Consider the following 27,897-nt stretch of genomic DNA (forward strand, 5'->3'; position numbering starts at 1 on the left):
GATCTTAACATCCCTTCAGGGGGTTCCATATCTTTCATCTGCTTTAGAAAACCTAGTGTCTTCATTTCATGACTATGCCCTTTTAAAATTTGGAAAGAACCTTATCAACACTGTATAGTTTTCATGGTTTCCAATAGAAACAAGCCTGTGCCTGTGAGTTAGGATATAGGGATATGACATAACTTTTTTATATGGCAATTGTAAAAATTGTCTTTAGATTGGGAAGTCTTAGACAAATAAAATTTCATTATTTAAAAACAAGCTGCAGGCCAGTGTAGTGGCTCATGCCTGTTATCCTAGAACTCTGGGAGGCCGAGGCGGGCGAATTGCTTGAGCCCAGGAGTTTGAGGTTGCTGTGAGCTATGATGACACCACTGCACTCTACCTGGGACGACAGAGCGAGACCCTGTTTCTGTCAATCAATCAACTAATCAATAAAGCTCCAGTTGATTATATTTTATGTTTCTTTTATTTAAGCTGTATTAAGACAAGGGATTGAAATTATCAATGTGAGGAATTCTTTCTAGAGAACAGCCAGGTCACAGACAATACATATTCTGTCCTTGACGTGAACATATAGGAACTCAACTAAAACAGATCCATTGTTACTGTCATCCAAATGCTTGGCACAGCCTCAGAGAAGCCACACTAATTTTAATTCCTCTAATGGCTGGGATTTACATCCCCAAACTCATTTTCCACCATAGCGCTCTTATTCTTCAGCACCGGTCTCTTTCTGGCTTATACTTTCTTCTGCATAATACACATTCTCAGGATAGACCCAGTTTTCCATTTTCATATTTTCTTCCTCAATGGACTGCTGTTGAGATCTGTATCACCCTGGAAGACAGTGAGAGAGAGAGGGTGGAGGAAGTCCATGTGGGTCAGGCCGAAGAGTTCTGACATCTTTGCTCCCTTCTTGCTAGAAAGGTGGCTCTCCACGATGCTGGGATACCTCTACATAGGCTCCCTTCTGAGTAATGGGTACATTAGGTCATACCTAGCTTGTTCTGCATGAGGTTGGGAGGATTTAGAGACCCCTTCTTTGGGCCTGGCATGCCCATTAGGACTGAATTATGCCAGGCTGTTCAGAGCTCCAGGGTGCAATCCTGAGACCCAGTGCTTCCCAGAAGCCTGCCCATGGCATCTCTTGAGGGGCCAAGAGGCTTACATTGCTATTGTGATGTGAGCATCCTCCCAAGAAAGAAAAGGTGCTGCTCATCACATCCACAAGTGGATTTTAAATATTAGTAAGATTTCCTTCTGGAGTTTATGGAATATCGTACCCAACAGGGCCTTTCACAGCCACACCCCTGTCTACCCTGTCAGCTTCGTCTCCCACCTCTCTGCAGTGCTCTTGCCTCATGCTGAGCCCCTGGGCAAGTCCCACCTCTGTACTTTTGCATGTGTTGGGACTTCTGTCTGGAATTTCCTTCTCTTCTTCTCTGCCTGGCGAAGGATCAGATTTATTTATTCTTTTAAATTTTTGTTAAAATATTTTATTTTTTATTTTAATTTTAATTAATATCAAGACCAATAACTTCTGTAAAAGACACCAATTATGCACTTGGATGTCATAGTGTCAATTGCTATAAAAATTTCTAAAAACTTCCTCTCAGTTTCTGCACTTCTGCTGTCGTGGGCAGGTAACAAACAGGACCACCCATCGCATGGTGCTGCTCTAGACTCTTGTACAGGTCATGCCCTTCTTGGAAGTGCTCCATCCAGCCACCTTGGGATGATCCAATTGCTCCTCCTCTGTGCTCCCCTCCCATGAAATGCAACCAGCATGTAGCAGAACATCGGCTCATAGCCTTAAGTGATTGTTGTGTGCATCTACCTCTCCACCAGGTACTGAGCTCCTCGAGGAGGACCTTCTTTCTCATTTACTTCTGTATCCCAGAGAACAGGCCTAGAGCCCATATTCAGAGCTTGGTCAATACATGTGGGAATGGATATAATGCCACTTTAGAAAACTAAATTCTGTGGCTCATGAACGTGAAGGCAGGGTCTAGGCTTAGTGCTGATAAGACAGCCCATGGCCACTAGTGGTATATCCAGCCCTGTGACCAACAAGGGGACATGGATAAAAGAGTGAGGATAGATCAAGACATGGAGAGCAGACCCTGGAGGCACGGCCTCATCACCTCTTCTTGCCAGAGACAGGACTGCAGCCTGGAATGTGGAAGTAGATCCTTGCTGTGATAGAGCAACCAGACCAGGGCCAACCAAAGCAGGGTGGGGGATCTGCCTTAGGAGGTACCTAAACCTGGAGACCAAGACTTAGCAGGTGGAAGGAGCTGAACCCTCCTGAGACAGGGTGTGCAGGAAGCCTCCCGAGTAACCCTTGCCTAGGAAAGAGCTCAGGGGGAGGGATCCCTTTCAGGTTTCTGCCTTGAAAGGAGACGGTTACACATTAATCATAGAACTCATCTAGAGTGAAACCTCTGGTTTCGTTTTTTCTTTATTTATTTTTTTCAGCAGACGATTGAATTCAAGGGCCTCTGATTTTCTTAACTTCCCAAGCTTACCATTTACCATTATTTTAGGGTTAGAGAATTAAAAAAAAGATTATGTATCCTTTTTTGTTTGTTTGTTTCCTCCCTAAGCAAATAGTAAGATAAGGCTCAGCTTGAGTCCAAAGGTCAATGGATTATCACTTTTGGCACAGACTCAAACTAACCACCATTCCTGAGACAGAGAGTTGTAAATGAACAGGAAACCTTACCCTCACCAGTAGCTGATTCATCCAGATGTTTGAACACAAGGCCAGAAATCATTTCTGGAATCCATGGAGGTTGGTGCTTAGGCTTCACCCTCACCCCCATGCCCCAACCTGAGCCAAGTCCTGGATTTTTAGCTGTCCTGGTTAATCCCACACAGAGGACAACCAAATCAATTTTCCATGGTAATTCAAATAAAAGACAACTTGCCTTTCCTTAGCACAGGGTTTGTATGACCACGGACAAGTCATTGAACTTCTCTCAGCTCATTTTCCTCACCTGACAAATGGGGATATTTATACCTACCTCATAGCGTAAATAAAATACTGAGAAGCATCTGTCATCTGCCAGGCTCTCATAAAAAAAAAAGTAGGTGAAACCTCCATCCTCAGCTCTGTGTTTCTGTAAGGGCAGACTTCTGCTACAGCAGTGGCTCTCAAACTCAATCACACATCTGAGTTACCTGGAGGGCTTGTTAAATCACAGATGCTGGACCTACCCACAGAGCTGCTGACTCAGTAGGTCTGGAGCCAGGCCTAAGAATAGGCATTTCTAGCAACTCTCCAGATGACACTGATGTTGCTGGTCCAGGGGACCAGGTTTTGGAAACCACTTCTCTAGAATAATGTTCTTTGTCTCTCTCCTTACCTTTCCCTTGCTTCTCTCCATGGGAGGAGGAGTGATTTATCTTGTATTGGAATAAGGAACCAGGAAGGCTGAACCCTATCTTGTCTCTCCTTTTAGATCTACTTGCAGGGATGATGAGTTCTGGTTGTTCCTCTGCTCAAGGCAGTGGCTGCTCCGCAGGGAGCTGGCCTGTGGTTGTTCAGTGCTGCAGGCATCTTTAATCCTGAGGCAAAGACGAGGATGCCCATGGTGGACACACGCTAGAGCCACATCCTCAGTCTAGAGTTACGGCATAACAAAACTGGTATTTTGACTCATATATTTGTCCCCAATGTTTTTTTCCCTTGATTGGTTCTGAAGTAAAGGGAGTAAGAAAGGTCTATTTTAAGTTGTCCCCCTAAAATCCCACCTGCACTCAGTGCTCAAGAAATGGTAGCTGTGATGATGATTATTAATTATTTCCTTAGTAGTAGAAACCTAAATTCAACCAGTGTTGATGAAATTCCCAGTGAAGAATGATATTGTGGGGGATGTGAAAGGTGAACACACATTGCCGTGATCTTGCGGATGTCTCCACGCATCTCCAGTGAAAATGCGTGTGTACTAAGCACCCACATTCCAGGTCTAGCGTCAGGTGGCATCACACAGGAAACTGCCTTCCACCTAGATGGGGGACATCAGGACTACCTGCACCTGTCTGCAGGTGGACAGCACCCCACCCAAGGGCTGCAAGAATCCAGAGAGGAGAACTGCAGGTGAAGAGGTGAGGGGAGCACTACCATGGCTAGGAGTAAAGCAGGTGCAGGGAAGGCGAGCTTCCTGCAGTCCACACCTACCTGCTGTGGCCTAGGGCAGGGAGGGCTTCATTCCTCAGAGAGGGTTTCGAGGCCGGGCGCGGTGGCTCACGCCTGTAATCCTAGCACTCTGGGAGGCCGAGGTGGGCGGATCGTTTGAGCTCAGGAGTTCGAGACCAGCCTGAGCAAGAGCGAGACCCCATCTCTACTAAAAATAGAAAGAAATTATATGGACAGCTAAAAATATATAGAGAAAAAATTAGCCGGGCATGGTGGTGCATGTCTGTAGTCCCAGCTACTCGGGAGGCTGAGACAGGAGGATCGCTTGAGCTCAGGAGTTTGAGGTTGCTGTGAGCTAGGCTGACGCCACGGCACTCACTCTAGCCTGGGCAACAGAGTGAGACTCTGTCTCAAAAAAAAAAAAAAAAAAAAAAAGGGTTTCGGAGGAGCCTGTCTTGGACACCTGGATGATCTCCACAGAGGTGATGCCCTTGCCGGCCACACGGTGTCTGGTGTGCAGCTTGTTCAGGGCAGTTTCCGCCATGCCCATCTGCTCCTCAGCCTCATCCAGCTCGTGTATTGTCTTCCTGTACCGAGCCAAGGTCTGGTTGGCCTGCTCCTCCTGTGACAAAGGCACAGCGGAAAACAGGGCATGAGCCTTGCTGGTTCTGGTTAAGTGTACAGTTTTATCAGTTATACTAGGACCTCTAAGAGTCCAGTTGTTCTTCTTACAAAACAGGTGTCCTAGGTGGGGAGGGACATGCTACAGCTCGCCAGGGGCGACCACCTTCAACATTCTTAGCTGATTCTTTTTGGCCTTTACATCAATATTTGTAAGTAAAAATGCACTTCTGTTGCTGCTTTTGTAATTTGCGGTTTTTGGCATTATCTATTGGTGCTCTATTATAGAAGATGAGGATGTAGCACTTTCCCAGCTTGTACCATACATTTCCCATCCCCTGGTCTTCCAGTGGAATTGTAGGCATTTTGGTTAGAACAGTATTTTTTTGGTTAGAATCGTATCTGCTGTCAGCTGGCTTTTATGGAGACTTTGGGAAGAGTGTTGGGTTCATGGGTGGCTGATGGATTCAACGTGGTGGCCGCAGAACCAGCAGCAAATGACAGCAGAGTCACTATGTCCCTGAAGGGGGAGTGTATAAGACATGTGGTGTAGGATTGATACTTGAAACTGCTGTTTGCTGACCATTTGACTTTGGCTCTGACTTTCACTAACATAACATAGATATTCCACTCTGGGTCTGTTTCCATGCCTGTGAAATTGGCTAAGAATATCAGCCTTCCTATCTCAGCAGCAGGAGAATCAAATACAGGAGGGAGAGGTTGTTCTTGCCAGAGGCCACAAGGGCCAACAGAAGCAGAACAGAGAGAGCAGGACCTTCCTAGGGTTGAGGTCACTGCTGCAGTGGTTACATTAGTTAACCCAGTAGTCATGGGGAATATTTTTAGTTTTTACATGTTCTTATCTCTAGTATGTATTGTCTGGTCCCTCCCCACATAATACTGAGGACATTGTGCGATGGACATGAGCTTCACAGAGTCATCTTGGAGCCAATACCTGTTTCTTTCCCTGTGGTTAATTCTAATCAAGGCTGGCAGCCTGGGCTGGGAAGCGTGCATTAGGGAGTGAGGAGTGGGGAAGCATGTTGAGCACTCACCGCCTCTTCCATCTGCCACTTGTAGACCTTCAGCTTGTTCTGCAACTTCTCCTCCAGCTCCTGCATGTGCTGGTTGGTCTCGTGGTCCTCCTCCGTCTGGAAGACCAGCTCTTTGAGGCGGTGCTCGTTCTTGCACAGCGTTTTAACCGTCTCCACGTGCTGTTTCTGCTCCCCATCCAGCTCTGTCCCTAGTTTCTTGATCTGAGGGAGGAAGAGAAGAATGCAGCTGAGGGGATGCTTGTTTTTGAACTTCAGAGCTCTGTGGCCTTGGATGTGGCTGTCACAGCTGCAATATCCACTTCCTGCCCAGAGGTGATGGGGCGAGCCCTTGGCAGGAAAGCCAGGCTATGCCTTTTATGGGCCATGCTGTGGTTATCACATGGTCACCTTCCCCTGAACCTCTGGTTCCCTCCTCTGGGAAATGGGGGAGTCAGAGGTTGGACAAGGTGACTGAACCTTCTGGGCCCTTTCAGCACTGACATTTCATGGGGTAAAGACTAAAGCTGGTTTTAAGTGAGTAATAAGAGGAAGGAAAATATTGAGAACTGCTCTGTTTGGAGGCTAGGGACATTCTGGGGAGGAAGGTGACAGGGAGAGAGGAAGGGGGGGAACTTTTAATAAATAAACTAGATCTGTTGTCTCAATTTCCTTTTGTTTCATAGCACTTGCACCACCCAGGTACTCATCAAATGCAGGGCATGATTTTGGCTCCCGTCTCCTGGCTGGCTTGGCACTGCCCTCGCCCTGGCTTCCAGCTTCATGATCATGCGCTTCCCTCCTTTTAGGGCCAGCTGCTCAGCCTCCTCCATCTTGGCCTGCAGGTCTTTGATGGTGACCTCATAGTTCTTCTTGATTTTCTCCAGGTGCATGCAGTGGTCCTGCTCTTGCCGGAGCTCTTCCGCCATGCGGGCAGCCTGTGGACAGGGAGGAGTGGGAGTTGGAGCTGGGTGCTACCCAAGTTTGTAGCGACTTTGAGAGATGAGGGACCTTGTCTTCCAGTCTCTGGGAAATCAAGTGGTTGACAAGAGGATCCTCGCTGACAAGCTGCTAGAGTTTGGTGGAGGGGGTGCCCTTGTTCCCATGTGCCCCAAATGGGGAGGGGGAGGCTCATGCACCCCCAACCAAGCCTGCTAACCCCACAGACTCCCACTAGCTAGGGGCACTCAAGCCAAACCCTTTGCTGTCACCTCCATGAGGGGCATAGCATGGAGGGTGGGAAAAGCACAGCATCTGGAGTTAGAAGCCTTAGGACTTCATCCAGCCCTGAGTGACCTTCAGCAAGTTGCCTATCTGTCCATAGCCCCCTTGTTCTTGCATTTTTTCCACAAATATTCATGGAGGGTCTACTGTGTACCAGGCATGGGTCTATGCTCTTGGGAGGTAGCACCACGTAAGACCAACAACGTTCTTGAACTCCTGGAATTTCAATCAAGTGAGAGAAGCCCAGCAATAAAATCTGTATTCCCTCATCTTCAAAGTGGGGATAAACGGAACCTACCACTCAAGGTTGGTGTGAGCACCCAAAGGGACACTGGGGTGAAAACATGTCGTGACACATTTGCTGACATCCATCTCTGAGCCCCTGGGCATGTGTCCGTCTTCCTTTTCCTAGCTCTTCCTTCAAGGCTGTTTTAATGCTGCCCATTGCCAAAAATGCTGCCCAGATGAGCCCTTTTGATCTGAGTCCCCTGACCTCATGCTCTAATCCTTCACATGATCATGTGTAGCTTGTAATTCTTCCCTATTTCATATGTTTGTCTTTTTAGAAAAGCCTCGGGCTCCTCCATGACAGAGCCACATCCATGGTGGGCAGGGCACCACAAGTAAGTCCACAGTGACCCATGAGGGGAGGGGGTAGCTTTCCCGTCCAGGCCTCGCCCAGGTCCCTCCCACCAGCATTAGGAGGCACACACACACATATGTCTGTCATGGCCTTCTTGGCCCTCTCGTCAGCTGAGCAGAACTCACTGATAAGTTCTTCATGCTCGTTGGAGATGTGCTGGACATCCGACTCCAGCTTGCGCTTGACCATGAGGAGGCTTTGGTTCTAGAGGAGGAATGAAGACACTGCCAGGAGTCTGCATGGCCCTGCCCATGTCCAGAGAAGAAAACCACCCTCTCCCAGACATGCTTGCCAGACCCTTCAACAGGAAATGGCCCTGGGCCTTCTGTGTGGGTTGAGAGTCTCTCCCCTGCACTCCTCTCTGGGTTTTAGAGCAGAACTCGAGTCATGAGTAGCCTAGGAATAACGTGTCTGAGTGTGAGTCCAAGTGGCACTAATCCAGGAGCCACTATCCTACCTGGATGTTGACCTCGTTGTGCCTCTCAGTGATCTCCACCACATCCTGTTCCAGCAGGCTGCTCTCCAGGGCTGAACGCACCTCTTCCAGCTCTGTCTGCAGCAGGCTCAGGCACCGCTCCTGCAGGTTGTGCTGCTCCCGCAGCTCCTCATGCTGCCGGGCATCCTCATCCATCTGGACATGCAGGTCTTGGAGGGCAGAAGAATCTGGCCTGAGCCCATTAGCTGGGCTCTGGTACAACCTGGGCTGGCCAGGCCTGAGGGTGCCCTCACCTTTATGGACAGAGCTCAGCAAGAAGCCGGGGCAGGGGTTGGAGGCCACGGAGAAAGAGAGTGAGGCACAGATCTGCCCTAGGGGAGTTCATGGTGTGGTGGAGTCCCAGCTAGGCCAGGACCCAGGACTTGTCTGACAAGAGATCAAGCCTTTCCTGATGGCAGAGTGCCCAGCAAGGCTTTCTCAGGGAGGCCTTCCCTGATGACCTTTGATAATTATGCTCTCACTGGCTGATCCCTGGCTTCCTTCCTCTGCCCTCTTTTTTCTTCATAGTACTTATCATTTTTAATACTACAGTTTAATTTATTTGTTGGTTACTGTCTACCTGCAGGGGTGTTTCTGTCTTGTCCACTCTTGTATCCCTAGCACCTAAAACAGTGCCTGGGTAGGGCAGGTCCCTGGTGAACAAGTATTGAATGCATGAATGCTACTATGATGTATGCTTTAAAGACCAGCCTGATGATGGAGGGCAATAAAGGGGACTTGTGTTTATTTTTTAAGGCCAGTAGTGGGTATATGAGTTTATGTTCTTTATTTTTCTATGTCTAAAATTGTTTATAATAAGTCAAAAAATGATTTTAAAAATTAAAGCAGACCCAACTTCATGTTTCCCTCCTTTCTTCCCTCTTTCCAGTTGTCGCAGACATGGACTTTGGTAGTTGGGCCCTCCTGTTTATACAGTACCCAACTCTTCTGCTCCCTAGACTGCCAGCCACCCCGCATTCTCACTTTGCTGCCTTTATCCTTGCTGAAGACATGCACAAAGTTTGTTCCCTGTAAGCCTTCAGGATCGACTGATGATAGCTTGCTTTATGATTAGTTTCTCCTCTTCCCAGATCACTACCTTGGTTTTCTGTTGCAGCCTTTTCAGTGTCTTCACAAGTTTGCTGTTGTTCTTGTTGGCATGGTCCAGCTGGATTTCCATCTCATTCAGGTCCGTCTCCATCTTCGTGAGCCGTAGCGCCTCTGCCCAGCCCTTGGCCTCTGCCTCAAGGCTGGGCTGCAAGGACTCGACTGTGCGCTGGTGGTTCTTCCTGTAAGTCCAAACAGAGAAGAGCTTGGTATACTGGGCCTGCTGTTCAGTCTGTGCCAAACCTCCCTAGATAAGAGGTCTCTCAGTATCAGTGGAGCAGATATAGCCACCATGTTGCGAAATTAAACAAACCCTTAAAGCACTAAGTGGGGGAGTCTCATGCTTTGGGGAAAGAAAAGGAAGGTCATATTTACTGAGCATTTACCATGTGTCTTATGTGATTCAATTCATTTAACATGCAGATCAGCTCTGAGATGCTGAAAAACATGCCAAAGGCCACCCATTTGGCCTCTAGTAGAGTCATAATTCAAATCCAGATGCTAAAGTCCCAGATTTTTCCATTATAGAATGTGAGTTTTGGCCTCAAGTCAGGTTTATATCTTTCTTCAAAACAACAGTCATTAATTGGTTACATTTAGTATATAATAATTATAATCAACACAATAAATATTTCCATAAAACCCTCATATAAGCTGTACTAATCTTTTATAGGAGAAGACCAAGGAGGTAATTGAGGTGTCCAATAAACATTTGTTAAGTTGAGGCAAATAAATGGTTGGCATGTAAAGATCCTGTCACCTGCCTTTTCAGAAATCCCCACCCCCATCCCATGTTCACCTCAGCTCCACCCTGAATGCCCACCACATGCAGGCACATTGCTGGATTTGCAGCACCTTGAACTGGTTCAATTCCTAGATATGGGAGGGGGTATTATAACATTCTCAAAAGGAATAAAATAGTGATTCACTTTAACTTAAAAAATAAATATAAGCAGAAACTACAAAACATTGTTGAAAAAATTAAAGATGATTTAAATAAATGGAAATATATACATGTTCATGGATCAGAAGATTTACTATTGTTAAGGTGGCAATAATCCCGAAATTGATCTATAGGTTCAACATGGTCTCTATCAGAATTTCAGCTGATTCTTTACAGAAATTCACAGACTGATCCCAAAATTTAAATGGAAATGGAAGGGACCCAGAATGACCAAGACAAACTTGAAAAAGAACAAAGTTGTAGGACTCACACTTTCCAATTTCAAAGCTTATTACAAAGATACAGTAATCAAGACAGTATGGTCCTGGCATAAAGATAGAAATATACATCAATGGAATAGAATCAAGAATCCAGAAACAAACTTTCACAATTATGATGAATTTATTTTCAACAAGGGTACCAAGACCATTCAATGGGGACAAAAGTCTTTTCAAAAAATAGTGCTGGGACAACTGGATATCCACATTCAAAAGAATAAAGTTGGACCCTTACCTCACACCATATATAAAAATTAATTCAAAATGGATCAAAGACCTAAATGTAAGAGCTAGAATGATAAAACTATTAGAAGGAAATATAGGCATAAATCTTTGTGACTGGAATAAGCAATGGATCTTTAGATGTGACCCCTAAAGCACAAATGACTAAAGAAAAAATAAATTATACTTTTTCAAAATGAAAAACTTTTATGCTTCAAAGGACACCTTTAAGAAAGTGAAAAGACAACCCACAGAATGGAAGAAAATATTTGCAAATCATATATGATGAGGGTCTCATTTCCAGAGTATATAAAAAACTCTTACAAGTCAACTATGAAAAGACAACCCAATTTTTAAAATGGACAAAGAATAGACATTTCTCAAAAAAAGATATACAAATGGCCAGTAAGCACATAAACGATGCTCAGCATCATTAGCCATCATGGCTAAAATACTATATGCTGGTAAACCAGTGCCACATTAGTGTAAGGCACTATCATTATTTCTATTTAATAGATGAGGAAACTGAGGTTCAGAGAAGTTCATGTGACTTGCCCAAGGTCACATGACTAGCAGGTGGCAGAGACCTAGGTTTCTGGCTCTACACCATCATACTGGCTAAAAGTCAGCCTCCCATTCCATCAGCTCCATACCTCATAGCTTCAAATTATTCTTCTTTCTTGTGGATTCTCCGGTCAATGTCAGCTTTGACCTGAGCCAGTTCCAACTGAATTCGGATCACCTTACTCTCTTCAACCTACCAGGAATATAAACATCAGTCTTTCTGGCCAAGAAGGTGTGTAGTCCCTAGCCAAGGGTCCAGGCCCCAGTGACAGCCACATGGTTGGTTACCTCTAGGGAAGACTCAGCTTCTTCCAGGGCCACCTGGAGTTCTTCCTTCTCAATCTCCAATTTTTTCTTCAACTTCTGCAGCTCGTGCACACTCTGTCCTCCCTCTCCGAGCTGATCAATGAGATCCTTGATCTCCTCTGAGATAGGAATATACATGTTAATAAGGCACATGAGGACACCAGCATTCCAGCATCATGGCATGTGCCTCGGTCATTCCTCCATGGAGGTAAGAAGCAGGCACACCTAGCCTCATTGGATAAAAAGGAAAGCAATTTACTCCACACTGTAGACTCATGGAATATCAGGGCTTGGACATTGGAAACTATTGGATTCAAGCTCCTCTAAGTTCCAGGTGGCATTTGGAGGGGTTTGGAGGATGTCATCTAGGTCTCAGTTGTTGCTGTCCACTTGTGCTGGCATTACTGACACTCCCATGGCTCACATAGCCCCCATCATCTGTACCTGGATATGGTGGCTGTTTCTGGAACACTCTCTAGTGCACCACTCTAGGAACACTATGATGCTGCCTCATACTCTCTCAGCCCAAGCAGGCTTTTCAGGCATTGTTCTTACAGCTCCCAGCAGGCTGGGGCTACTTCACAAGGTTTGCTCCCACCTGGGCTTTACCTACCAGGTGAGGTATATATTCCTTTGCTCTTAATCCTCAGGGTACCTGGGAGTTTTCTTACCTGTAGTGGAAGCTGGGGAGCCCAGGCACATTGGCAGGGACCTGCACAGTGCCTGATAATTGCCCCCTCCTGTTTTCCCTCCTCTCTGAGTCCTGGCAATCTTTATTTGGTTCAGATGTTTCTCCCTAATTTTTAACTCATGTATTTATTTGCTTTATGCTCAGTTCCTTCACTTTTGAAATTAAGAAAGTGGAACCCTTACACTTCAAATGCTTGGTTCTCAAGATTGTCTCCTCTAAGCAGACAATGCCCCTGGGAGGGACTCACAGGACCTGGGGCAGCTTTGGGGGACATCGGACTGTCTGCCTCTACCCCTGTTGTAGTGACCCCACGTCAGCCCTGGGACATAGACACAAGCCTAAGGAGGCAGCAGGGTGGGACAACCCAGAATTGACCGAGAAAACCCTGCCTCACCTGAGATTTCATTTCTGCTGCTCAGCAGAATGGAGACCCAAAAACAGTTCTTTAAAATAAAAAAAGTAACATCTCTTGCACAACTATTTGTGGTTAGAAATGTGTGTCTACCAGAGAAATAAATAATGCAATTAAACCTATGTATGGCAAAACCATCTTCAAAAGATAGCCAACATTTTTTAAACAATATCCAACAGAAGGAGATTCCATCCTGAGAGTCCTATATTTAAAAAATACATAGATGATCCCTGATTTACGGTGGTTCAACTTAGGATTTTCGACTTTACAATGGTACGAAAGCCATGCGCATTTAGTAGAAACTGTACTTCAGGTATCCATGCAACCATTCTATTTTTCACTCTCAGTATAGTATTCAATAAATTACATGAGATTTTAAATGCTCTATCATAACATAGGCTTTGCATTAGATGATTTTGCCCAACTGTAGGCTAGTGTAAGTGTTCTGAGCATGTTTAAGGTAGGCTTGGCTAAGCTATGGTGTTTCTTGGGTTAGGTGTATTAAATGCATTTTTGACTTATGATATTTTCAACTTAACATGGGTTTATCGGGATGTAACCTCATCGTAAGTCTAGGAGCATCTTGTATATGTATATTATTTACATATGCTATATGTAAGGGCTCAGTACATAAAATCTGTTGAGCTCTTATTTGTGCCAGCTGCTTTACTGAGTGAAGACATCACACATTTTATCTTATTTTGTCATCATGACAACTTCACAAGGAAGGTAGAATTATATCCTCATTTTACAGATGAGGAAACTGAGGCACAGAATGCCTAAGTAACTCACCTAAAGTTACATTGCTGAGCACCCAAGTGCTTCTGGAAAGTGCTGACTAGTCAGTCAAAAATTATTGAGCACTTACTGTGTGCCAGGTGCTCAGGAGGCTCGGGGCTCTGTCTGTATCCCCATCCCCGCAGGCCCACCCCACCTGCCTGCCTTCACACTCACCCTGCAGGGTCTTGTTCTCCTTCTTCGCTGACTCAAGGTGCTCCAGGCACTCTCCATAGGCTGTCTTGATCTCGAAGCTCTCTGTCATGTACATGTGGCACTCCTTCTGTGAGCTGTCCACTTCCACCTGCAGCTCCTCACACTTCTGCTGCCACTCGGCCAGCATCTTGTCAAAGAGCCGCTGCTTCTTGTCCAGGGCAGCGGCTGCAGCATTGGCCTGGAGCAAGGTGGAAGTGGTCTCTGGGGGGTCTGACTTCCCTGCCCCTTTCCCGTCCTTCCTTCCCCCACCAAGCTCCCTTCCCTCCCTTTCCCCAGTAACTCTCATGACCACAGACTCCTTGGGAATCAGAATATAATTCAACACTTACAGCATAAGCACAGAACAGAGTCTGCAAAGAGCTGTATTCCAGTTCCCAAACTTCTAGTGATGTGTGCTGTGTGACCCCAGGCACTCCTCAATTTCCCAGGCTAGAATTTTCTCAAGTGTAAAATGAGGAGTTTGGGCCACAGCAGTCTTCCCAGATTTATGATATCTGACCTAACTCCCTATAATGTATTTCTCTGACATAGTCATATATGTGGCACATCATTGCCCAACTCAAAACTGATTATTCTTAGACTTTATTTTTCCATAGACCTTTTATCTTTCTCCTAACTCGCCAGCAACTGTGTACTTGTTGTTGAGCTATATTAGATTTTGTAAAGTTTTGCTTAATTTCTTAATATGAGGAAGCAAAACCTTTTTGGGTTTCAGGACTTTTTTCCTGAAGCCCCTCACATAGATGTGACCTCCTGCCTATGTCGCCCCCTGATGCAATCACATTCTCGGATTCTGCTGCCTCTGGCCCCTCACAGCCGGCATGAATCATGGTCCTATCTAGAACAAGACCAGGGAGGTGCATGCCAGGGGAAATACTATTTAATTCAGCTAGGGACTGACAAACCAGTTTGAAGCAGGGATGCAAACAGGAATATTTAGCTATGTCCCCCATGTGTGGGACATAGTTTATGTAAGAGAGGGGGGAACTGGGAAGACGTGTTATATAACTTCCTGGGAGCAAATTTTACCTGTCTCATGGACCTATTTAAATAGTGGCTTGTTGAGTGTTAAGATCTCAGAAGAGTTTACAAACCCATGCTCAAGCAGGAGCCTGTGTCCAGTGAGCTCCTGCAGACAAGTCCTGTGCTCCACCCTCTTGGGCCAGCAGTTTCTTCCTGATAACCCCAGATGTGTGGCATTCTGGTCCCAGCTCTGCTGTGGGCTCTCTGCCCCGGTAAATAGGCAACTTTTGAGCATTTGACCCTCTGACCTTCTCCAAGTCAATGGTGAGGTCCTCGACTTCTGCCTGGAGTCTCTGTTTATTTTTCTCAAGGGAGGCAGCCCGGGCCTGGGTGGCTTCAGCTGCCTCTTCTGCTTCCTGGAGCCTGGCGGCCAGCTTCCTCCTGCAGATGAGGGCCAGAGGGGCCGTGAAAGAGATGTAGGAGTCCACAGGCGCAGCCTCCACACTGCCCCATCGGAGGGTGGGGAGCGTGGCACTAAGCTCTGGTGTCAGCGTTGGAAAAGATGTAGAATGTTTACGAGAGAGCCACCTAAACACCTGTTCATGCATCTATTCATTCAATAAATACTTATTATTTCTACTCTGTGCCAAGTATTGTTCCAGGTGTTAGCAATACAGCAGTGAATAAAACAGACTAAGAGCTCTGCCCTAGTGAAACGTTTGTTCTGGAGCAGGGGGGAGGCAGACAGTACGAACATATAGAACCTCATAAGCGCTACAGGGGAAAAAAGCAGGGAAGGGGACCGGCAGTGCAGGTGGGAGAGGCTGACTGCAGTGTCACATGAGGGCTCAGGGGGACTCTCTGAGGAGGGGACACAGGAGCAAAGCCCTGAGGAGAGGGGAGAGTGGGCAGGGTTCCAAGCAGAGAGAGGTTAGGGATTGAGATTTAGGTTTAGCCCAGGAGTAGGTGCTTTCGGGTATGACCAGGCAGCTCCCAGCAGCCTCAATAGAAAAGGGCTGGAGGGCAGGAGGTGGAAGTTACAGGAAGGCAGATTTAGGCTTAGTGTAAGAAAGAGCTTTAGGTGAAAGTGTTGCATCAGCTGGAGGTCACTATGCCTTACTATTGTATCACCAGAAATTCTGGTAAATAAAAGGGACCAGTGAGCAGGCTGGGGTCCCTTCCCCTGCCTGGCCCAGGGTGGCTCAACCACAGAGCTTCCCTGGGTGCAAGCAGGGTGTCAGTTTCTGTAGTTTTTGAACGAGAAAGAAAGCTCAAAGGATGAGGCATTTGTTGCAGAGCCAGTGAGCTGGTGCAGTGGAGACCTTTGCCAGCCTCTCCCTGGGCCCACTGAAGGGGAACCTACATTTCAGCAAGGCTTGCCGATGCCTCTTGAGCACATCAAAAGTCAGAGAAGTCCTTCCTAGAACTGGAGCCTGGCTCCCTGCAGGCTACCTGAGTGTAGGTAGATAGTCCCTGAAGGCGGAACTCTGAGGTTGGTGGTATGTGCAAAAAATATTCTGCTCAGGGCCCAGAGTGGGCTTCTTTGTCCAGAAACCTAGTCCTCCTCTTAAAGAAGCCCATGAACTTCCTTCTCCTGGGCTTGGTCCTGGCCTTAGCAGTGCTCACCCGCCCAGCCTACCCAGCACAAGGGTGACACTCACTTGGTTTCCTCCAGCTCCTTGGTCCTCTGGATGGCATCAGTCTCGTACTTGGTCCTCCAGCTGGTCACTTCAGTGTTGAGCTTGGACACAAGCGCTGCACCTCCAACTTGCCCCCGTGCTCCTCCTCCAGCTGCTCCTTCAGCAGGTCCAGGTTGTGCTTGGTGCTGGCAAGGCTCACCACGGCTGTGCTGTGGGACTGCGGGGACCAGCCAGTCAGCGGCCCTGGGGACTTTCTGCAACCCCGGGGCTATCACTTAGATATGCATAACATTGGTGCAACAGTGACAGCAGGTAATGGAGGGAAAAGACACATGATTCTACAATCCAAACCATCAGGGTTCCGTTTTCCTTATTTTCACCCCATTATTGTCCACAGGGATATGGGATTTCATCTAGTCGTACACATCATGTACTATAGTTTTGTAGTTAACATTTTTACTTGCTATTGTATCACCGGTTTTTCATGTTCCTTCTATATCTCCATAACCTATAACCTTTAAGGAGGCAGCTCTGTCACCACCATCCCCACCCCCAAACCAACCTTCGACTCTTCATCCAGCTGCCTCTGGTAATCATCCACTTGCGATGTCAGAGATGTCTTTATCTGTAGGATTTGATTGAGCCGACTCTGGGATTCTTCATGTTCCCGGCTCGGTTCACTATTTTCAGCTGGGTGAAAGGGATGGAAGAAATATTGGATGAGGAACCGGTTCCCCAGCCAGGTCCTAAGTCTCCCGAGGTGTTGTTTCTAAAGTACCAAATAAATATAGCAGCTTGGCCAACTGAGCAGGAACTGGGGACAGCCCCTGTGCACCAGAGCCCACTGGGATTACCCAAACTGTCCAGTCCTAAGCCAGTTTCCCCTGCCTTGCCTGTGCCTTGCCATAGAAACCACAGGAAGGGCCCTTGCCCACATTTCCCCTTCCCACGCCCACACCCCCTTCCTGGCCAAGCCTAGTGCCCCATGGGGAATACTGAGCCTTTCCTCTTGGAACTGTTAGAGTAACAAACTATCTTTTCAAAGGCAGGTGTCTCTTGATCTGTTGGCCTTGCTACACTTCACATTTTCTATTAATACACTGTGTTTAAATACCTGCCTTCTGCATCCAATCTGTCTCCTGCTTCCGTGAACAAGGCTGAGCTATGAAGCCCCAGCAGAAAGTGAACTGAACAGCCCCTCCCACACCTACTCTTCATTATTAATTGGTTTCTCCTTAAGCTAGTCTCAGGAACTCAGCAAGAACTAACTGGTCTTTATCCCGCTGCTCACAGTCCAGCATTTTTTCTCCCACAGGCAGGGCTGGGGGTTCCTGGGCCCCTGGGATGGGCACCTGAGCAGATGTGGCTCCACCAGCTTCCTCCAGCCTGTCGCTGAGGTCTTTGAGGTCCCGGGACAGCTCGCTGCGTTGTTTCTCCACCTGGGGTTAGGTTTAATGACACTGATGGAAGCCAGCCAGAGCTCGTTTTTCTCTAGTCAAGAGTGCGGTGACCACATCATGTCTGAGAAGCCGGGGCCTGCACTTGGGGAGTCTTGTGCCCTGCCTGCCATCCACAGGCTCAGTGAAGGACACTGTATGTCCTCCCCACACTGGGTGGGTGTCAGTCCCCACCTTACTCTGCTGTCCAATTTGGCTAAATCTGGAGGTTAGGCACAGTACGATGTGTCTCCCACCAGCTTTCTGGCTTCACTACCCTGTAGGAGCCCCACCCTCAAGCCCCGCTCCATGCTTTGCTCTTCCTAACACATGCTTTCTCCTTTTACACCTCTGTCCCTGTGAAGGTAGGTGCCATTATGTTCCCTTTGCCTAGAAATTCCTTCCTGCATCAACCTGTAGAATTCAATCTTTGCAGTCAAGTGTTTCCTCCTCCACCTGCCCCAGGCAGGCCAGCCTCTTCTCGTCTGGACTCACCCACCTGTGGTATCCTTGCCTTGCACATCCTCTTGCATATGGGTGTGTAACACAGTGCCTGGCACACACTGGGTCCTCAAGAAATGACTAGACTTTTTGATTGGACACCTGTCCTCTCTGTTGGTTTTCTGAGTGGGAGTTTCTACTGATGGTGGGATGTATGGCTGTCATTAGGTCCCTTGACTCAAGAAGTGGTCAAAGTATTTTGCTTACCTTGGCTCTCATTGCCCTCTCAGCTTCCTGTTCTTCTTCCAGCTCTTCAATTCGGGCCTAGAGGACACACAGGAGACAGATAAGGGAGATTCATCTCTCCCAAGAAAAGTTACAAAGTCACCCACTTGGCCTTTCAGGATGGAAAATAGGGACAGGAGTTTATGATGGCCATGGTCAAAGGCAGAGAGAAGCAGGTCTCAGAGAGCATGTGCAAAGGCCCTGAGGCTGAGGGAGCCTGGCATGTGTGAGACCCAGCAAGGAGCCCGCATGGCTGGACAGAGTGGTGGTGGAACAGGAAGTGATGAGGTCAGGGAGGGAGCAGAGATTAGATGGCAGAGGGCCTCGTAACCACTGTGAGGACTTTGGATTTGACCCTGAGTGAGAGAAACACAGGTTGATCTCCAAGGACTCCATGGCAGTCTTGTTTCTCAGGAAACATCAACAACCAATCAGCTGCTGTAAACTAAGGGTGCAGAGACGTGCATTTCCAAAGGAGATTGTAGGCTTCTCAGTCCTGGACATACCTGGTGTTCCTTTAGTTTCTGTTCCAGTGTGGAGCTCAGAGACTGCTCATCCTCATACTTAGAATTCATAGAATTTATTTCCATGTCCCTCCTGCAACGGAAGGTTTGGTCTCCTGAGGAAAGGCTCTGAGGGTGGACCAGCGAGCTGGCGAGGGAATGGTGCCTGGGCTGCCAGAGGAGGCCTTCTACCTGCCAAAACCCACCATCTCCCAGACCCTGGCCTCTGGGGTGACACCCACAGAGCAGCACACTCCGGAATCTGCTCCATAGGCTTTTCATCACTCGCTCATTCATTCCTTCACACATTTACTGTTTTGGGCTCCAGGTACACATCAGTGAACAAAGGGGACAGAAATCACTGCTCGGGTGCAGCTTACATCCCAGGGGCTCCAGAAACATGGATGCTTTGCCTTTTTAGGAAAAACTTTTCCTTCAAAAACTTTCCACAAAAGGCTCTGTCTCCTTCGGATGTGTGAGCTCCACGTTCAAGGAGCCACGTGTGAGAACTAAGATGCCAGAGACTGAGTAGATGAGGACGGGCAGAGTCGCACACATTATGTGTGTGTGCCACAGAAGAAATGTGCCGAGATACGGATCTAGCTGCACACACTCCTCATCAAGTTCTCCAGTGTTTTAAAACTGTCTTTGTCAAATATACTTCCAAGGTGCACTGTCCAATTCTCCCTAAAAGCTTTCCTTATCTGAATCCTCCTTGTCTCCACCCTCTTAGGCACTTACTTACTTCAGGTTTTCACCTGGACCACGGCAATAGCCTCACAATTGTCTTCCTGCTTTCAGTTTTCTCCCCCTATCCTCACATTATTGCCAGAGTGATATTGATAAAATACACCATCAACTCCTTGTTACTTCTGAGAGACCAGTTCATAGGTTTCTATGAAGTCTCCCTGCCCTGCTCCTCAGCGTTCCAGGGTGGTGGTGCTCATCTCCTTCTCAGCGCCCACCAGGCACTGCTCTGTATGTATCGTCTGCGCCAGGCACAGGGCTGACACACAGCAGGAACTTGGGACACGTGTTAATGTACGTGAAGCCCACAGCACCTAGCACTGGCCACCATCCAGGCAGCTCCAGCTATTGCTAACATGGTGACAGACAAAATGAACAATGATGCAGGCGTACTTTTTCACCACCTCCTCAAGATCCAGATTGGCTCCATCTCACTGAGGTTGTTGATGGTCATCTTCAAGTCACTCTCAGCTTTCCGGCGAGCCTTTTCCACCTCCGCCTGGATTTTCTTTTCCTGCTCCCAGTTATCCTCCAACTACGGTGACAAGAAAAGCAAGAGACAGTATAGAGGAGGGGAGTCTGGAGCCAGAAGGCAAGAAGGAAGCAGACTGGGCCTAGTCCATTAGCTGTGGCATCAGAAAGGCCCTCACATCCCAGGGCATGTGTCAGTCTAGGTCCCAAAACTTATCTGAGCACCCTGTGCCCTGGAATGGACCTGGGTCTTGAGTTATAGAAATGGCCCCAGCAACGAGTGTTACCTCGTGGATCTGAGTGCTCAGCTTGCTTTTGTTCTTGGTCAGGTGGTTCACCTTGTCCTCCTCAGCTTGCAGGTCATCCAGGGTTTTCTGGAAGGAAAGATACACACGTGTGTCCTAGGCACTGCAGGGGCAGCTGAACAGGCCTGGTCCTTAGTCATCACTTCTGAGCTGTGCAGCCCCCAGGCTTTAGGAGGTTGAGTTGACTTCAGTGAATAATTACGGAGCACCTGCTCCCGGGTGCTGGCTGGGGCCAGGGCAGACAGACCTGAGCACTCATCAGGGGGTCATTCGGAAGCTCTGGTTCTCCAGTGGGCATATCAGAAATCTTTTTTTTTCTTTAATTTTTTTTTTTTTAGCTAGCTTTTGCAAACCAGGAATATTGGAAATCTGTGGGGTGCTTTTGGCTGTCACAGTGACTGGAGGCCCCACTGACGTTTAGTGAGTGACTCCAGGGATACTGGATATCTCACCTTGCTCTGGACAATCCAGCACTGTGGTGACTAATTCTGCAGTCCACATGCCTGATGTCCCACCCAGGCATTCGTGTAAGTGAAACAACCATTTATGCTCTTCTGAACCTAGAACCCAGTACCACTTTACAGTAGCTCAATGTTCTTTTTCATTTAGTATGCACCACATTTTTAGAGAAAATGAAAACTGAGACATTTTTTATTATTCAGAATTTCCCCAAGGGTTATTCACTATTTTGTAAAATCATATCCCCGACAACAGCCACACCCTCCTGTGCTGTCTCCTAGTCCATCTGCCTGAGCTTGTTTCTACATGCTGACAACTGCTATTTATTCTAAATCGCTTTTCATCCATTTCTCCTTTGTATCAAAGGGCATGCTGTTGATTTTTTGAAGTTATGCATTATATTATTTATAATTTGTACTTCAGGATAATTAGAGGGCATTGCAAAATACAGTTGATTCTCATTATTTGTGGATTCTCTATTGTGGATTCACTTACTCACTAAAAGGTATTTGTAATCCCAAATCAATAATCATGGCACTTTCATGGTCATTTGCAAATACGTACATGGTGGGGAAAATTTTGAGTCGCCCAATACACACATTCCCAGCTGGCTTTGAACAAGTTGACACTCTGCCTTCTTGTTTCAGCTCTCAAACTTTAAATAAGTATCATTTTTATGCTCTACTTAATGCCATGTTTTTTACTTTTTTTTCTTTTTTTTGCTTTTTATTGATAATTTTGGTATTTAAAGTGGCCCCCAGGCATATTCCTGAAGTGCCGTCTAGTGTTTCTAAGCATGAGAAGGCTGTAGTGAGCCTTACTAAGAAAATATATGTTAGATAAGCTTCATTCAGGCATGAGTTATAGTGCTACTGGCCGTGAGTTCAAAGTTAATGAATCAACAATATATATTAAATAAGGTGTCTTTCAACAGAAACACACATAAAACAAAGGAATGTATTGATCATAATCATACTTATTATGAATTGATTGGCTGACGAAAATGTTATGGCCAGAGGCATGCAGGAACCTAACCGTGTATTTCCCCTAGGAGCAGTGGTTAGTATTTGCTAATTCAGTATTTGTTAATTCAGTGTTTGTGGCAACTTTACAGAACTGTGCATAACAAGCACCGATTGTATTTGTTATAAAAGGGGGCCTTGGGTCTGATATAACTGAGAATCACAGCGCAAGGAAGGCAGTTTCAGAGGCAGTGGAGAGAGGAGATCAGGGGACATGCTGTGGATTCATGATATCAGCAAACACAGGGACGAGTGTCCGGCTCTTGGCTGCGACCTATTCTTTGCACCTGTGTCACTAGAGGTCAGCGCTGGTGGCTGGTCAGAGCTGGCTCTGCATTCAGGAGCCTGAGCCATAAAAGCAACCCTGGGAAAGTAGGGTGGGTCTCCTCACGACCTCACGAGCTCGTGGTGGTTGTTGCCATGGTGTATTAGGGTCCACTGGGCTTTAGAGCTCATGGGGCACTTCCATACCCCCCACTGCATACTTACCACTCTGGTGACCATACCTCCCGGTGTGCCTGGGCACAACCTGACTCACAAGTATTCACAGCTCCCCCTTTCACTCTCAAAGCTGTTCTAGTTTGGGAGATAAATTATATGGTCACCCTACTTGTAACACACCTGGAAGGAAGGCAGCAAGACATGACCACACCTACTTCACTGATGAGGGAATTAAGATTTAGGGAGATTCCTTGACTTCCCTAAGGGCCTCAGCTGAGGGGCAGCAAAGCCAGGATTTGAACGCCGGGCTCCAGTCTCCACATGCAAAACACATTATACAAAGCTCCACCCGCTCTGCTGAGGGGAGATGTAGGGAAACATACCTGCTGCAGCTCCTCCAGGGCCCTCTTCTCCTTCTGGAGCTTGGCAGTGGAGTCTTCATGGAGTGAGAGGTCCCCAGGGTGCGGACCTTATGGTCCAGGGCCTGGAAACCCGGGTGAGGAGAGAGATAGGTCTTTAAGGCTGGAAACAGCCTCCACAGGGAGGAGAGGGAGGTCCTCAGCTTGGCGGCACCCTCGAGTCTCCTGGGAGCTTAAGAAATGTCAACACCCAGGGCATGTCACAGACCAACCAAGTCAGAATCTTAGGGGTGTTGGGGAGCAGTGGGAACCACCAGTATAAGGCTTTGCTGTGCAAAGAATGGTCCCCAGACGTCAACAATGGCATCACCTGGGAGTGTGCTAGAAACACAGACCTTTGGGCCCCACCAGACCTGCCAGCCCAGAGTCTGCACCTTGTTGGTATCCCTGGTGGTTTGTGTGTACAGCAAAGTTGGAGAAGCACAGGTTTAGGCAGAGGTCACCTTACACTGCTCGTGAGCTCCACCCACCTGTGACGGCAGGAAGGGGCCAGGGCTTCCTCAGGGAGCTGCTGAGAGGGCAGCAACTGCTTATTTGGGCAGAAATCCAACAGCTAAAGGTAACACCTTCTCTGTGACAGTAACAGCTCTCAGTCCCCTTAGTCAGCTGCTCTGTCCAGCAGAATTTTCTGCAGTAATGGACATGTTCTCTGCCGGTGGCACTTAACACGTGTGGCTCTGAGCACTCAGAATGTGACTAGTGCAACTAAGGAGCTGCATTTTAAATTGTATTGCATTAATTGAAGTTAAAATAGCCCCACGTGGCCAGTGGCTGGGGCACTGGGCATCGCCATGGTGGAGGCTCCTGATGTCCTTGAAGGTGAACAGGCAGGGGTGCCCTGGCCTGAGAGGGGTGTGGTAGGACACAGGCAGTCCTCACCTGCGTCTTCTTCTCTGTCTTGGCCAGTGTGGTTTCCAGGCCCTCCAGGTCCCTCTTCAGGTCACTCAGCTCCCCCTCCAGCTTGTGCTTGGCAGCACTCAGTGAGGCTGCTGTGCCTTCTTCCTCCTCCAGCCGCTCCCGCATGTCTGCGATCTGGCTCTCCAGCTCCATCTTGGTCTTCATCATTTGAGTCAGGCGCTCGTCTGCATCCATCACGTTCTCTTGCTCCTGTTGGAAGAAAGAGCCCCAGTCAAAGGCAGGTACCAGGTACCTGTGAGGGACCCAAACACCATCACCAAGATGGCAGACAAGCCTTGGGCTGACAGTCCCTGAAAAAATGTATTCTAGGGGTGGACAAGGGGGTGGGCTATCTCCAAGCTCCTTTTGCGATGTGTGTGACAAAGCATAGTCTAGGAGGGTGGTCTGGGACCAGCAGCATCACTTGGATGCAAAATCTTAGGCTCCACCTGAGACCTGCTGCGTCTGACTCTGCATCACCCCGGGTGATCAGCTGCACCTTAAGGTGTTGGCAGGTGGTCTAGAGACCTTGATCAAGTCTCTGAAGGTCTGCCAAACTGGGTTTTCTACCCTGTACGAGACACATGAAAACCAGGTGTCTCACGGGGTGGCTGTGAGGGTCAAATCAGAGAAGGGACAGGAGAAGCTTTGGAAACCAGAATGATGCCAGCAGCAGATGCACTGCAGGGCATTTAGTTGCCACCCTATGGAAACTGTCATTTATTCTTCCCTGCTGTGTTTCCCCTTGGCAGGCTTGGAAAAGGAGGTGCAGGGAGGGTAAGTTGCCAAGTTCATGTGGCAGAGCCGAGCTCTGACTCCAGGGGGCGCTCTTCCCGCCACATCTCTCTGCCACCCCTGGACTTGGCTGTTAACAGCCCGTGGTTGTGTGCAAGTAAGAATATGATGGAGACTTTTTGGTGGTTGGGTCAAGGGTGACATGGTAATGAAGGGAAAGAGAAGGCTGGGGGATTTCCCTGTGGTCCGGAGGGACATGGCTTTTTAGAAGAGCTCACCCTTCCTCCCTCCCCACCAAGGCCCCCAAGCCTCCTGCCCTTCTCCCTGAGGACCCCACTTACAGCCTGAAGCTGGATGGTGAGGTCATTCTTCTCCTGGCTGAGCGTGGCCATCTTCTCCTCCAGTTCCTTGACCTTGTTGAGCAGCTCCTGGGTCTTGGCCATGGCACTCCTCAGCTTCTCCTCCTTGGCTTTCATCTCCTCCTCTTGCCGAGCCACATTCAGGAGTGGCTTGACCTGGGTAATGAGCAACACCAAAGAGTGTTAGGAGGGTGGGTTTGCCAGGGGGACAAGTGGTGGGCTGTGGGGTGTCTGCTCAGACTTGACCTCACAGCAGCACGGGGTGGGAAGGAGCTCTTGCTGCAGCTCTGCAGGCGGAGTCTCTCCACAGGTGCCATCTCTCAGGCCGAGCTCCTTGCCTTAAAGCATCCCTAGCCTCCCTAGCCCCGAAGGAGAAGGTCCATCATCACGCAGGACCAATTCTTAGGATGCTCCTTAATCCCAGAAGACACAGAGTTAGGTGTTTCTCAGCATCTAGGGTAATACAGCAAAAGCTCCAGCCCAGCTGTGTGGCTTATGGTGTTACATGGCATTTTACTGGAATTCAGTTCTCTGCCTGAAAAATAAGGGAAATCATCATGATGAGGTTTACAGGGATGGAACACGCAATGGCGCTTCTATAGATGGAAGAGTCTTTCATCACTGTGGTCTCTCACTCAGCCTTGGCCTCCACAAACACAAAAAATAGGGATATCAGCTCAAGCAGTTTCTCAGGGGCATCGAGAGAATACAGAGAAATGATGTTGGAGACAGCTTTGGGCACAGCAGAGGTACAATGCAAATGCCACACTCTCATGGTGGCAGAGATGGCTGTGGCACAGCAGGAAGGACCAAAGATGGAATGCTTACATCTGTTCTGTACATTGTGTGTACAGGAGGAGCCCTGGTGAAATGCACAGCTTTGGATTCCCTTCCCTTTGTTCTTTACTGATTTCTCCTCCTCTCTGTCTCTCTCTTTCTGTCTCATTCTCTCTGTTTCTGTCTCTGTCTCTCTCTCTCTCTCTCTCTCTGTCTTTCTCTCATGCTGTGTCTCTAGCTCTGTCTCTCTTTTTGTCTGTCTCTCTGTTGCTCTGTCTCTCCCTCTCTCTATTTCTCTCTCTCATTCTCTCTCTGTCCCTCTCATTTTCTCCCCACCCCCCTTCTTTCACCTTCTCTGCAACATGAAGTTCCAACTCTCACCGTGGCCTTGCAGGCCTCCCACACTGCAGCCCCTGCTCATTCCCTGCGCTGGCTCAGTGGATACTTCCTGCCTCTGGCCTGTGCCCCTGTGGCCCCCATGTTGTAGGGCTGGCCTTCTTTGCCGTTCAGCAGGGAGCAGTCGCTCCTGTTCCGCATTCACAGCATCCATCTGGACCTCTCGATGCGCTTGGCACTTCTCAGTCTGCGTCAGAGCGCCAGGATCTGCCAGATCCCATCACCCATATTCCTCTGCCCTGTGTCTGCAAGCCCCTCAAAGATCTCCCTGTGCCCCCGCAGGTCTCTACAACACTGAGCAGAGCCTGCAGAACAGGACCTCTGGGAAAATTTCCTGAGTCAAAGGATACATTTCCGAGGGCAAATGCCACGGACCTGGATTTGGGAGGAGGGCTCATGTCTCTTAGAAGACAACAGATAAACCTTGATCATTGCCATCCTGGCCAGTGGGGATCTGGGATGTCACAGTGGCAAAGTTTCAAGAAAAACTGGCAATAAGCACCACAACTTGCAACTGTGTAACACATTTTATTCAGTGCATGCCTGCTGCAGGTGTTTTCTTCCACTGACCCATCCTCTCCGGCTTTGTTAAATAAGGTTAGAACCTTGTTGAAAAACCAAGAGGAAAGGTTTTTTTTTGTTTGTTTTTGTTTTTCACTAATTAGAACAAGACCTTGCTCTGTCACATCTAATTAGTAAAGAGCAGGGAAGTCTACATCTCTTGCCACTGTGTCCTGCACAGAAGGAATCTTAAAGGCTGTTGGTCTGGGTCTTCCCAAAGTGTAACATACACCGAGGGGACTGGTGCGATGCATTCAAGCATTACATAGAAACCCTTTGATGTGAGTTGTTACATAGTTACTTTAATTGACAATTTTAAAAATGAAAAAACTCATCAAATCCACAATTTCGTGGATAACATTTGCTTAGGATGAGATTAAAGCAGGTAAGGATATGAAGTTTTCTTTCAAAATAAAATTTTCGAAATAAAAAAAGGTGAATTGATACAAAGAAGATCAGACACAGGACATGCAGTGAAAGCCAGGCAGTACCAGCGACAACTGGCCTTTGAGAGCAGCTCATCAGGATTCCTTTCCAGTCTCAGGCCCTCCAGGGGACTGGCCTGCCTGGGATACCTTTGGGGACGCAGGACTTACTGTCCCTCCCTTTCCATTTGTGGTCAGCACTGATTGTTAGTGAGTTCTTTCCTACTGGGAATGGAAAGAAGCTTCTTTGTAAGCTATGAAGGACTCAGGGCCACCCAAGATGACTCAGAGCCTGCCCCCACCCGCTGTGTGGCAGCCCCAAACAACACTGTCCTGTTCTTTGAACACAGCTGCCGTGTCTGGCCTCCCTCCTCTGGTGCCCAGGGGCATGTTCCCTCTTACTGGTGGCCCCGGCCCTGGCATGACTAGACCCCCATGCAGTGGGATGGCTCATGGCCTCCTGCATCGGCTGAGGGCGGCCTGGCTGATCGGGGCATCTGCAGCACCCCCAGCCGGCTGACCCACATTGCCCTCACTGCCATCTTGGAAGAACCTGGAAAATGAGAAGTCGGACCCCATATTTCTTAAGGTCCCTCCAGCTTTGAGGCCGAGGACTCACTGAAGGAGCTAAAAACACCTCAGTAAGCCCAGAGGCAGGGGTGAATGGCCAACCCCACTCTTTTTGGTGGGGCGGTGTGGCTCTCTCCAGCCTTTTTTCCCCCGCTCTGTATGTCTCCTCACTCTCTCCATCTTAAATGGATTTTATTTTGAGGGATGAGATGGAAGGTGGAAAGACACACCATGATTTTTCTCAGCAGGGAATTAGCCCCTGTCTGGAAGGAGACTAGACTCCTTCCACTCCAAGGCACCCTCATTTTCACACTGTTCCTGTGGCCCCCCACCTCCATCCAGGACCAGGGTCCCCCAGCCCACAGGCAGCAGCAGTTCTGGCTGGCCTGGC

At 48.0% G+C, this 27,897-nt stretch overlaps 1 protein-coding gene across 1 annotated transcript in view; it reads right to left on the reverse strand.

Annotated features, from left to right (window-relative positions):
• Positions 1–4,583: 4,583 nt before the first annotated feature.
• Positions 4,584–27,897, reverse strand: part of MYH16 (myosin heavy chain 16) — a gene marked incomplete at its 3' end in the record, with an annotated part of 46,280 nt that continues 22,966 nt past the window's right edge. Inside the window, 23 exon segments of the mRNA XM_069486776.1 lie at positions 4,584–4,766; positions 5,821–6,021; positions 6,564–6,734; positions 7,736–7,867; positions 8,121–8,314; positions 9,243–9,427; positions 11,342–11,445; positions 11,541–11,677; positions 13,616–13,832; positions 14,926–15,058; positions 16,279–16,369; positions 16,372–16,474; positions 16,820–16,947; positions 17,549–17,696; positions 18,402–18,458; positions 18,926–19,016; positions 20,063–20,093; positions 20,096–20,204; positions 20,428–20,514; positions 22,751–22,827; positions 22,830–22,851; positions 23,666–23,893; positions 24,760–24,933. Of these exon segments, the coding sequence (XP_069342877.1) occupies positions 4,584–4,766; positions 5,821–6,021; positions 6,564–6,734; positions 7,736–7,867; positions 8,121–8,314; positions 9,243–9,427; positions 11,342–11,445; positions 11,541–11,677; positions 13,616–13,832; positions 14,926–15,058; positions 16,279–16,369; positions 16,372–16,474; positions 16,820–16,947; positions 17,549–17,696; positions 18,402–18,458; positions 18,926–19,016; positions 20,063–20,093; positions 20,096–20,204; positions 20,428–20,514; positions 22,751–22,827; positions 22,830–22,851; positions 23,666–23,893; positions 24,760–24,933 (3,003 nt within the window).

The sequence above is a fragment of the Eulemur rufifrons genome, chromosome 14 (assembly GCF_041146395.1).
Source record: "Eulemur rufifrons isolate Redbay chromosome 14, OSU_ERuf_1, whole genome shotgun sequence".
NCBI lineage: Eukaryota > Metazoa > Chordata > Mammalia > Primates > Lemuridae > Eulemur > Eulemur rufifrons.